Genomic DNA, 13,528 nt, shown 5'->3' on the forward strand with positions numbered 1-13,528 from the left:
CACCACGTCAGGAGGTTAGAATTAGGTAAGATGATACAAGTCCCTATTTCAACCAATAAATTTTTACGTAAGCAATGCTCTTTTATAGTCTAGTGTATAATAGCAAAATATCAGTGATCATAGAGAAATATAATTATATTAAATAAAATACTTTCCCATTTAGTCAATCCAGATTTTATTCCAAAAGGAATACAAATTACTGTTGCTTCTTGAAGTGGTAATTTGTTAATAAACAAAATTTTGTCATTGGGTCAAAACAGTTGTGTGCTGGAAAGAAACAAGAGCATGACTGGTCTGTTAAGCTATTGCTTCTTATATGTAGTAAGGACTTATTTGGTTTCCTTATTAATTTAGTGTCTGCCTCATAATCTTAAATTTGGTTGCTACTAAATGAATCATTTGACAGACAGTCAATAAGGCTGAACTAAATTATTTTCAGGTGGCCTACTTGGCCAAGAAAGCTTGAAATTTCTACTCCTGATGACAGAACAGTTCATTCTATACTTTGAGACACAGTGCAATAGTATAGTAGTTGAAAACGGGTGTTACACAAAACAAACAAACAAAACACACACACACTCACAAACCTATACAGGAGTCTTTGGTGTGGATAGGAATCCTGACTGGGCACAATCCAGAGTGAGTTAATGTAAGTATTTATTTCTGTATGTAAAATATTCTCAGCACAGTGCCTAAAATATAGAAAGAACCTATTTAAAAGTGACAACTATGACAATACAGGAAACAGTGTTTGAGATGGATCAAGGCAATTAGGTTTGTGGGAACTAATTCCAACCCCAGCGTTAAAGTGGAATTACATACTTTGCCTCTGTAGCAGCCCAAGACTCATTTCAACTGAATTATCCTATCTTCTACTATAAACTGTACTTAGCCCAGACAAAACTTTTGTACACAAAAAACTTTACAAGCAAACAGGATTTAATACACACACACACACACACACACACACACACACACACACACAATATTTTTAAAAAGCATGCACAGGCATAAAATGTATTTCAAAATTATGTGTTAACAATAAGATGAAAGTATATTTGCTTGGTATAGACCCACCACGATATTGTTGTTGAGTTAGAGGACCGCAATGTCACCTTTGTCCCAGTGGTAACCAACATACCTGCTACACAGTATGAGTTAGCATCCGAAGTGAAGACTGGAACTTCGAGAAGATGTTGGCTTCCTTGAAAATGTATCTATCACACTAATTTAAGTAAAATATACAGTGACATGCAAAGTGTCAACTGGCAAATAATTAACCAGTGGATAATTTTCAAATACTTGAATAATATAGTTTAGGAACTCATTTAGAAATAAAAATTTCTTAATGTTTCATAATTGATAATAACACAATCACATTTTTATTTTTATTTTTTTCCACTGGTTTCCACCATAACAAGAAAGTTTATCATAGTGTTTTCTTTTCTTTTCTTTATTCATTAATAACTGAATAAAATTAGAAATTTTAAGTCATTTTATTTATATATTGTAAAACAAAATAGAGAAAAAAATTAAATGTTTCATAAGGTGCTATACTGCTTAAGCAACTAAAAATTATTTTATGGTAACTATTTATAATTTATATTTAATATAACTGTCTCACTAAAGTGTAATTTTTTGACTTCTAATTTTAGTTAATGTAAATTTAAACCAATTTTCAACAACTCCTCTTAAGTAATACTGTTCTGTCTTTGGACGATACAGTACAGTAAAGTTCATTCTCTTCTGCTGTACATAGATTTGCACATACATTTATATTTGCATGCACACATATGAGTTTCTTTTAGCTAATACTTTCATTTTTATATGACTTCCAGTTTCAGTATCACTAACAATTTAACAAGAGATGAAACACTTCCATGACTGCACGTACAGAAAAGGGAACATGTGAGCTGAAAGCTCATTCATTTATTTTCTGGTTTATCTTGAAGCCTGCAATGGGATTGAACCACATACCAACAACAGGAGAGCCTGAAAGTTAAAGATGTAAAGGGCAGAGTGAAATCAGACAGAAATGTGAGCATCACTGACCCGAAGCACGCATGGTTCCTCTGTGCTTGCTCGAGCTCTTGACTGTTTTAGCTACAGGAACAGCATTTTTTATCAACTGCAGCTCACAAAAATTTTCAAGAATTTTTGCCATTTCTTCAGTAATTGTATCCAGGTAAGATTCTTTAATGAATTGTGTCATTGAGGATGGAGCTAAAATTTCACATAGTATGTTAAAATCCTCTTTTATCATTGAATATATCGTGAGCATTGTACTTTGGGATCCATGAGCAATTACTTCTAAATCTGAATCTCTGTTGTAGGAAGGAAAGGAGTTTTGCAGAAATTTAGCCAACAGTCTCTTTTGTATGTTTTGGTACTTGGCAACCACTTCTGATTCTGGGTAGAGCAGGAGGAGCTGCTGCATACATTGACTTTTCAGTTCAATTCTTTGCTGTGAATTGTTGATCTCATTATGGCTTTCTAACCTGCTCACCAAGAAGCGTCGAAGATGTAATCTTATATCATCCCAAACAGACTTTACATCCACAGAGGAGTAATCTTCAACAGAATGCAGACATGTCCTGGAGAGGAAAGAGAAAGAGGTCCCACCTAGGAGTGACAGGAATGAGATGTTGCTCTCACAGGAGAGGTCCCAGAGTAGATCCAGGATCATTTCTTCTTGATTTTCTTCATTATTCAATACATCTTGCTGATAAAAGTGAATGACACCATTAGACACGTAATTAAAACTGAGCATAACAAAAATAATTTCTAAGCACATAATTTCATAATTGATTAAAATTTAGAATGACTGTCCTATACACAACATAGTTTTGTAAGGTGTTTAGGATTCAGTCAATGCTGACAGTATAGAATGTATTAAACACTATGGATTGGCTATTTGTTGAGTTGTACCTCCGCACATGCACCTTGTAGCCCTCACTATTCTCTGTAACCAAGCTGTAGCAAAGCTACATTACTAAATACAGAGCTGTTAGGAAAAAATGAGTTCTTCAGACAAAATAAAATTAAGATCATGTCTTAATTAATTCCTGGCAGATACTTTTTATGCCTGAATGAATATACTTACTATAAAACCTCAAACAAAATAAAAATCATTAAGATAATTCTAGAACAAAATAATTAAATATAGTTGGTGCCTAGGAGTTACCAATACCCGCCATCCTGAGAAATACAATTTAATTCTTTGGGAGATTTCAACTTTCATTTAAATTCATTACTGACAACCATGTTAAGAAAGATTTTTACTTTAAAAATTAATATGAAAATATTTCTGTTGTCTCCAAAGAAATAACTAACTCAAACTGGGATAAAGAAATCAGAAAGGCTTCCCAAGAGATGTTAGGGAATTATTCCTTTAATCTTTCTGTGTTGGTAGGAAACAATGGTAGGTGTAAGAGGAATAATAAAAGAACAACAAACGACTTTCTTCTTGGACTCTGAATTGCACTACATTCTCCACACATGATGATTTTCCTAATTATATCCATTTCAGCCACTACTGAAATTAGTTCCTATTCTGTAAGGAGAAACAAGCTTATTAGAAAACAAATGGAAGCAAGGCTCCAAAGACAAAAAAGTTAGTCCGGCTTTGAAATTTCTTATTGATAAAGAAAGAACAGGAATTATGTATAATTCAGGATTGGTCCCCATTCACTCTAAGTACGCAGTTCAATGCACATTTAATGTGCTATTTTAATAATTACAGCCAATGTCTATATCTTGTTATATAAAAAAACATTTTCCCATATATTCTCTGGCTTATTCATGAGGAAAACTCTATGACACTGATATCTGAAAGCTCTAGGAGTCTAATTTCTGGGTAAGGATATCCAGCATGTGTGAGTGTGAGTGTGGAGTGTGTGGAGTGGGGAGCTGAGCACAGACACTCGGCTTCATCCTCTCCGCCGGGAGCCTTCTGCACATCTCTCAAAGCTCGCACTGCTTAGAACTTTACAGAGCTCTGACATGGGAAATTAGAGTCTAGAACCCAGCAGCACTAAGGCAATTCAATGAGTCAGATGTGTTAGATTAGCATCTCATCTTTACATTTCTCTAAGCCAGCTAATAGTTGTAAATATTTGGCCAAACAAAAACCAGTAGACTACAGTGGTTCAAGACGTGTTTTGTATGATTACTTAAAACTTGAAAATATCATTCTAAAGACCAATTTCTTACCTAGTTAATAACTTTCGGTAAAGAATAGTTATATAAAAATGCCATTGAGACTGACACAATTAGCATGTAAAAACTGATGTTATTTTAATTTGAATCTGTTTTGATAACATGGTTATTTGCTCAAAAATAACATGATCAATTATGTAAAAAAACAAAACATGAATTCGAGCAAAATTAAGTTGGCCGCTGGTTTGCAGTGAATAGAGAATGACTTCTGTGTGACAGATGAAAAGATAATTGAAATCCTTTGCTTTTAATTAAAAGAGAAAGTATTATTACATCAACACAAATGAAATACAATACACATGGCTCCTAATAGAAATTAAAGGAATAACTACATCCATATTTCTTCTGCAAGGTTCCACCTTCAAGAGGTAATGAGTGAGAAGAATTTCCTAAAAGGTTAAGCTTCAGGGCATATAGTCTTCCTTTGTCTTCCTTGTATTACTTCATAAGCATGAAAGACACATAATAACAACAGACAAAAACTATTTTCATCTGATTCTGTCATCCTAAACCTCAAGATACTTTCCACATCTGCTTTGGTCGCTGCTTTTGATGTTAGGACAAAAACAGTCCTTTTCTCCCTACTAAATTAAATTAAAACCATAGCTAAAGAAATTCTGCTTCCTAAAAATGGTGCTGTTTCTATGAGAATCTGTTTTTGTAACCTAGCCTCCCCTGTAGATGTGGGTTTAACAATAACTATTCTTGTTAAAGGTTAACCAAAAATACTTCCCTCTAGTAGGCAGCTGGCAATAAAGAGAACAACAATTAACAGTGGTCTTGTATACATTTCTGCTTCCACTGAAACAAAATGAAGTGGGTATTATTGTAAGTGAGAATACAGAGAATGGCAGGTGTGGGCACACACACCTCAGATACAAACACGGGGCTCTTACTGTCTGTGGTTTGAGCACAGAGAAAATTAGCATTGGGAAAGATCACAAAGTCTAATAATCTGAACTTCTTTGGAGACAACCTTGGATCATATCAGCGTGTTCTGCATCAGGATGCTGCATATTACACGCCACCCAGAAAGGAGGCTATTTAACTTCCATTTCCATACAATTTACTTTGGTGCTAAAATTTTTAAAAATAAGTTATAGAATTTGGCAGGGGAAGAAATATATTCCAAAAACAAAAAGACAAAAACATACCCACAAACCCAAACCCCTCCATAAGACAGGATATTACCAATGCAATAAACATTTACATATTGTAATTCAACCAGTTGTATTCCATGCTTCCCCACTCTACTATAAAACAACATTTTTTTTACCATTATTTTGAGGAATGCTATCAAATCTCCATGGGAAGTAGATGGTGACTTAGATGAAACATAATCATAGCTAGCTAGCCACTTGAAGCAGTCAGTTGTTGTCTGCAGCTGCACATCTGGACAAAGTTTGTTTACTTCAAACTGTATTTCTTCAATGCAATGCTCTATGCTACAAAGAAGAAAAATAATTATTTTGGTAGGATGTTGGTAATACCATCTCACAATATCATAGGTTCTTAAATGCTTACATGGTACATGATTGAACACAATTTAAACATATAACTGTTATATGATTGAACACAATATAAACATACAACTCTATAGAATATCCACATGATGCTAAAATAGCAAGAAATGGTTATTATTCATTTTCATTCATAGTTGGAAATGGTTCAAATTTTTATTGAAATACTGTATTTGGAGAAATAGTAAATATCCAACTACTTGCATTAAAGTATGCATGAGGCCCAGATGTAGTGCACTGCTTACAGTAAACAGAAGCAGAGAACACACCCAATGGCTGTGGAAATCAGAGCCATACATTACATGCCAAAAGGCCAAGGATGGGACATGCAAGATTGCAATCAATGCAATAGTAAAAGTCAAGAAGCATTTACAGAAAGCTTCGGATTTAAAACACCATCGACACAATATTAGTACAGTTAAATACTTATGTTGACATTCAGCTTATTCCAAAACCAAAATACATAAAAAGGTTGGAAGAAAACAAATGTTAATAGACATGTATGTAATAATTGGATGAAGTTTAAATTTTACTTTTTCTCTATTTTATAAGTTCATACAGCACAAAGATGAACTGCCTTACTTACAAAAAAGCTTTTTAAAAAACATATTAAATATTAATATATCTGTTTAAAATTTCTACTCATAAATGCGCTGTTATATGAATATGTAGCGAGCTGCGTGGTGTCACACCTGATGGAGATGTATAATCAACTCCTGAGATGGCTAAGGCCTGACCTATGCTATGATCACGCAATGATCATCAACTGACTGCATATGCGTGAACCTATGGGCAGTGCCCACCTGGCAGTTCGGGATTGGTTGCCCATGCCTACTTAAGGGCAGAGAGAGAGAGAGAGAGAGAGAGAGAGAGAGAGAGAGAGAGAGAGAGAGAGAGAGAGAGAGAGAGAGAGAGAGAGAGAAAGTGAATAAAGTCCTGGAATAAACTGCAGTGAGAAGAGCTCCGGTGGTCGCGTCATCCTTGCGGGTTGAGGGTGGCCGTGACATGAATATCCATGTATAATTTTTATATCTATGCTTATAAATCTTCTATGGGGAAAATTGGTGACCCACATGATGGTGGAATATCTAAAGTACAAGAACAAGAATGTTTATAAAAAACACATTGCTTTGACCAAACTCTCCCAAATCTGACAGTGGTGCAACTTTGTCTTAATGCTATCAAGGAAGATTGTTAGTAAAAAATAATAATTGTTATTAATTATAGGTTCCACATGATAAGACCTTGTGGGGTTTAGTGGCCAAGTTCTGCTTATTAAAATTCATGCTTATGTCCCTGAAATTTATTAGGTACGGGTTGGCAGAGTAAAGCTATCCAGGAGACTTCTGGACATGAGTCAATTTAAATGAAGTTACCTGAAAAAGAAATAAATTCTGAAAATCACAGAGCACGTTCATGAAAACCAAGACCTTAAAAGAAAAATACTCCTCTGGCCACAGCAGCGGACTTTTCCTGAGGGGACGGTAGTCCTCAGAAATGCCAGTTCTAGGTCTGATGCGCCCTTTCTTTCTTACTGAAGCATTCCCATGGACCTAGAAACATGATGCCTTAGGATCTCATCTCTGGATACATGTATCAAAAGTTTGTATAACAGGGTCCTCCCCAGCTTCCTTCAGGGAAACATGATAGAGTGCAGCGGCAGGACACAGTTTCCCTCAGCTCTCACTCAGCCTCTCAGCTTATCTCTCCAACATCTGAACCTGGAGGAGGCCAGGAAAGATGCTGAAAAGTATGTGAAGCCTCCAGAGTGCTGGGCACTTCAGTAATTTGTCCAAACACTGGCAAAGGGACTAGGCAGGGATTGCAAGGGGCCTCCCGCAGGGCTAGGAACTAAAAAGCTGCACTTGTTTCACTTGATTGTGCTTTCAGCCGCTATAAAATTATCTTGTCAGTCTGTCATTCACAACCACACATCTTGTTTTAAAAATGCAATTATTTGATTTCATGTCGACTTATATAAAAGGCTATGTTCAAAATTTAGGCTCCCAATGAAGTATGTAACCATACCTAACAAATCATCTTATCTAACCAAGATCAAAATTAAACATAAATAAATAAATTTAAACATCTCAAAGGTGGTATTTTTGAAGACTGTATTTCAAATATTTTCACGTACATGTAGACCCTGTCAATAGATGTTAGTCTAAGTTTTCTTAATACCGTATGTTGTTATTTTGAATTAAATACTTAACTGTAGAATTACTCAAAATCTCCTTTAGTAGGAAAGTCAGTTATAAAAACATTACAAATATAATTCAAAGAGCGGTAATACAATAAGCATATTTATTGTTAGAACTCAAATATTACTACAAAACTTAAAAAGTCTGACAAATATTAGACTTGCCTTTTTAAATAGCCACAAAACTCAAATTGACAACATGAGCTGCTTTAGTGAGATATTTTTACAGCACTTTTCTACCTATTTTTGTATTTTTTCTATTTTTCACTGGAAAAATAAATATTGCAGTAGGCAATTGTATCAGTGTCAGCAAAATTTGATCTAAGAACTAAATACAAGTTGTCCATAATTAGAAAATAGAAGAATAAAATAAGTCTTTAAATACAATACTACGTGTCTAATGTTCTGTCCCTCTATATCTCATTAAACTAATAAGTTCCAGTCAGCTCAAAACTGTTTAAAGGCTTTGTGCAACTTTCTTATTCAACTGTCTGTGGGTATAATCCACAGTCCTCATCCATGTGGAGTATTGACACTATTCAACTGTGGGTATAATCCACAGTCCTCATCCATGTGGGGTATTTATACTATTCAACTGTGGGTATAATCCACAGTCCTCATCCATGTGGAGTATTGACACTATTCAACTGTGGGTATAATCCACAGTCCTCATCCATGTGGGGTATTTATACTATTCAACTGTGGGTATAATCCACAGTCCTCATCCATGTGGGGTATTTATACTATTCAACTGTGGGTATAATCCACAGTCCTCATCCATGTGGGGTATTTATACTATTCAACTGTGGGTATAATCCACAGTCCTCATCCATGTGGGGTATTTATACTATTCAACTGTGGGTATAATCCACAGTCCTCATCCATGTGGGGTATTTATACTATTCAACTGTGGGTATAATCCACAGTACTCATCTATGTGGGGTATTTATACTTTTGTTATCAGTTGTGATATGCGTTTAAAGTAAATAATTCATTGCCACTGACTTCTATCCTCAAAAGTACAAGTCACATAGTTTTAGCTTGAGTGGAAACAAAGAAATTAACATGAGAATGACTTGAGAAAATGACTTCCTCTCTTGACAGGCAGGTGAAGGTTCAGTGACCTCTGGGCGCACTGGTCCATTCTGGTGAATCACTGCTGTGGGAAGGTGATAGACCCCATGGCTCATAAAACTTGATGATATTAAGAAGAAGGAAAAGGAATTCACGCTTAAGTTGTCAGGGTCACTGTAAGAAATACAGCTTGGAAAATTCAAGCATAAGAAAAAATACTGTATTTAAGAGTGAATTGCTAATGTTCTTTTTCTTCTAAAAGTAATGTGGAAAGCCCATATCATACAGATGTTCATTACTCATTCCATGTGCACCACCAGGAGATAAATACAACTATTAGAATACGAAATACCCAGGGCAATTCAACTGCTGAAGTGTACGTGTGGCATAACTGATTCGGCACGACATACAATTTTCTAAAAGCTATTCTGTTAGAAGGCAATACATGAGTGCATAAATGATTTATACTCTTGTGAACCATAGTTATTATTCAGTATTTTATTTTTGAAAATATATGTACTCTATACTATTATGTTTATTCTCTAGAGTATAATAAAAACATAATTGAATTTGATGAAAAATAGAGTTGATTCTAAATGTGGTATACAGCACATACAGCTACTCCCTTCTTCCATCCCTGGTGAAGATCAATGGTCACTTGAGGCTATAGGTTCATTTTTAATATAGGGGCAATAAAAGGCTTTTAATATAAGAATTGTGTCCTATACTATGATTTTCTTGTAAAATCAACATCAAATTTCAACCTAAATAATAAGTTATGAATGCAAAAAGTTTTAATCATTATTATACTCTTAAATATGATTTTTATTGATCAAGTGGGGGCAAAATAGAGAACGATTTAGCAAATAATAAAGCAATATATAACAAAAACATCATTCAGTGCCTTGCTTTGTTTTGATGGCACTAAACCAATTACTATGGAAGCTAATCTTTAAAAAAAATATTTCTACTAAAAATATAAGTAGCTCTGCAATTTACATAAATGGCTTGTCATCTATTTTGTTTAATGCTCCTTTCATTTCTCTAGTTTATAAACTATCATAAAATACAAAACAAAATGTTACATAACAAATTATTCAGTTAATTTAAATTAAATATCTATACTTAACAGTATGATTATATCATACATGTTATGTTTAATATATATTAGATTATGACAAAACCAAATTCTAAATAAAAAGTTTAATTTTCCCCATTGAAATGAAAAGATTTACTTTCTCTCCTTTTTCTTAAAGCATTGGTCTTAAAAACTCAATTAAAACTCTTTTTACCTTGTTTTGTATCAGGGTCTCAACTATGCTGTCCCCTAGACTTACCACTGTTTTCCTGTCTCTCCATTCATCGTGTTGGGAGTATAGGCATCCCTTGCTCTAAAATAATCCCTCTTTCGGGCTTTGTTTACAGCACCTATGACCAGACACCATCATTTTATTTTCATCCTTCCACTTCAAATTTAAGTTTTGACCTCATCAGACAAGCAGGAATGCTAAATATACTAATGGAAATCTGGAGCCGGGCATGGTGGCTCAAGCCTTTAATTACAGCACTTGGGAGGCAGGGGCAGGCCGACTCTGAGTTCAAGACTAGCTTCAGAGTCAGTAGTCAATATCTTTCCATAAGTTAATGGTAAGAAAGACATGCGACACTAAAAGAGATAATTCTGAATCTAAAGAAGATGACTTGTAAGTGAGTAAAACGTGGAGACAACTTAAACAGCCATAGTTACCTCGCAGCATTCTGCCCCATCTGTTCGCCAATGTCACTGAAGATCTGCTTAAATTCCAAATCTCCAGGAAGTGAGTTTAATAGAGACTGTAGGTCAAATGAATTACGGGAATATTCATTTAAACTGTCCATTCTGTGAAAAAAGAATAAAAACAAGCAAGTTATAACAAACTGAGGGATGGGGGTGGACACATCACCTTAAGTTGTGATGTGGTGCCAAAAGCAATCACTTCCATTTGCAGACAATGAGATAGAGGAGTTCGACAACAAAGGTTTCATAAAGCTTGTTAGGTTTCGTTTTTAAACGTCATAATTTTCACACTTGTCTGTGGCTTGAAAGCTGCGAAATGCTAAAGACAGCCCAAGCTCCCTGCTGCTATTCTCACACCTGAACGATGCAGAACAAACTACAGCACGGTAGCCATTCCTGAGGGCTTGCACAGCTACCACTGAACACCCCATCCTTGTCATCACAGACCTGGATGCTGCACCTAGCTCGCTGTACATGGAAAAGCAAACGATCTTCCAGGAGCTCACCTAGCATTCCCTTGACAACAATATCATTCAATTCCTTAAGGTACATGCAAACAAATTCACAGAGACTGTAAAAGCATGCACAGGACCCATACAGGTCCAAGTCACATGGGATCCTATCACTGGGAGGAGAAGTGGACACACGCCCCTCTCCCTAACCCAGAAACTCTCTTTAACTGATCCACTGGCAAAGAAAAAGTAGTTTCTACCAACATAGGCTTTTTAGGTGTACAAACCAGACTTAAGGGCAAGCCCCATGCCCAGCAGTAGATGGTCAACACAAAACAAACTAAATGCTTTTTGGAGAATTTTTTTTTAAATCTCATAATGCATGGTCAGGGCATTTTCTTTTAACCTAGTATGTCTTTTGTTTATATACTGCGGATTCTGGTTTTGTGCAAGTGTGGTGTCTCTTCATCCGTGTTTCTCAGGCTTTGTCTGTGTGCTTGTTTTGTTCTATTCTTGTTTGGTTTATCTTATTTTTAATTTATTTAGATGCATGTTTGTTTTCTAATGAGAGACAAACAAAGAGAGTGGATTTCGATGGATAGGGAGGTGCAGAGTATGTGGCAGGAGTCGGGTGGGAGGAAACTTTCATCAGAATATATCAGGTAGAAAAAAATCCATTTTCAACAAAAAAGGCACATGTATTTTCTCATTATCAGCATTCATCCCACGTTCATTCATCTGTGTTTGATGGTAATATGGAGTGTGATAGGGTTTGGAATGTAGCTATGTCTTACTGTCCTTGCCTTTAAGAAATTATTGTTTAAGCAAGAAAAATAATTTTAAAACATAAAGGCATGTATTTCATAAAAGATAACTTTATAAGAAGAAGAGCTATAGTCAAGTGAAAATTAGGAATAAATAGGTTAAAAGTCACAGAGTTGGGGTAAGGTCTGAACTATTCTAATTAGGAATATCAATGCAGATTTGTAAAGTAGCCCATGTCTAGGAGAAAAAACCTGGAGAAGCTATTGAATAGAGAAAAGAAAAAAACTTGGTTTCTTGATTACTTTGCTCAAAAAACTTATAAAATCGCATCTGCTCAGATTTCTCTGATGAGAACTCGTCATATGAGTTAATGTGGAAGCAGATGTAGCTAAGAAATGCTGTCTTTTGGCAGCAGAGCTAATTCCAGGAAGCTCCTTGCTATGGTTTAGACTTTAAATGCCATTCCCCAAGCACACACATGTGAAAGACTTGGCCATTAGACTAGTAATACTGGAAAGTGTGGAATGTTTAGGTAAAACATAGAGGGAGGAGTCAGGCCATGGTGGGCATGCCATTAAGGAAAATATTGACGCAGCGCTATCAACTCTCTCGCTGCTTTCCACGTGCGATATAGTGAATGGCTTTGCTTCACCGACATGGTTCCCACCATGATGGTCTGCCTTACACAAACCCAAAAGCAACAGAGCCAGCTGAAAGAATGAGAACTGTAAAACCATAAGCCAGAATAACTGACCCAAGAGCTCGGTCCCAGCAACTGAAAGCCGACAAACAGACGCAGATCTTCATCACCCTGCCTTCTGCCAATGCGGTTCTTTCCAGTAATTCAATACCTCCCTTTTATTAATTATTTTTTTCTCCAAGTTTCTTAGACTACAGGCCACATAAAATGAATGTGGAAAGTCTTGAAAATGGGCAGAAGTAATAGGCTTCAAGAACTGACACATGAACTGAAAATCAGGCTATTTCTGCAGCATTTGCGTATGCTGCTTTCCACTTTGACTCTGAACACAGATGTGGTCTTTGCATGGTGCAGGCCATCAGAACACCCAGAACAAATGAACATCCCTGAAACACCACAGCACAGATTCAAGGCTACTGTACGTTATGAACTGCAGTGGTCTTCCTGTGCATCCAATGTTTTCTCCTCTTACAGAACTCAACAGCTTACATACAAAAACTTTTCAAAAAATTTCTTACTGTTCTTCCTTAGCATACACAAATACGAATCATCAAATCTTTCTATTGTGTTGTTCTAGAACCTTTTATCTTAAAATTGTTGACAGACGGCAAGATGTCCCAGTAAGAAAGTGCTCACACTGATGAGACTGCTGACATGATTTTCGGGAGAAAACCAATTCCTGCAACCTTCACAGTCATGCCACCACACGCACACACACACACACGCACACACACGCACACGCACACACACACACACACACACACATACACGCACACGCGCCACCACACGCACACACACACACACGCACACACACGCACACAC

At 35.9% G+C, this 13,528-nt stretch overlaps 1 protein-coding gene across 2 annotated transcripts in view; it reads right to left on the reverse strand.

The window, feature by feature from the left end:
- Positions 1 to 13,528, reverse strand: part of Kiaa0825 (KIAA0825 ortholog) — a 406,382-nt gene that overhangs the window by 349,772 nt on the left and 43,082 nt on the right. For both annotated transcript variants that reach the window (XM_075976414.1, XM_075976415.1), the window contains exons 3-5: positions 10,760 to 10,891; positions 5,495 to 5,663; positions 2,053 to 2,722 (exon numbers count right to left, since the gene is read on the reverse strand). In XM_075976414.1, the coding sequence (XP_075832529.1) occupies positions 2,053 to 2,722; positions 5,495 to 5,663; positions 10,760 to 10,890 (970 nt within the window). In that variant the 5' untranslated portion in view covers position 10,891. The remainder of the gene's footprint in view (positions 1 to 2,052; positions 2,723 to 5,494; positions 5,664 to 10,759; positions 10,892 to 13,528) is intronic.

Source organism: Microtus pennsylvanicus, chromosome 6, assembly GCF_037038515.1.
Source record: "Microtus pennsylvanicus isolate mMicPen1 chromosome 6, mMicPen1.hap1, whole genome shotgun sequence".
Taxonomy (NCBI): domain Eukaryota; kingdom Metazoa; phylum Chordata; class Mammalia; order Rodentia; family Cricetidae; genus Microtus; species Microtus pennsylvanicus.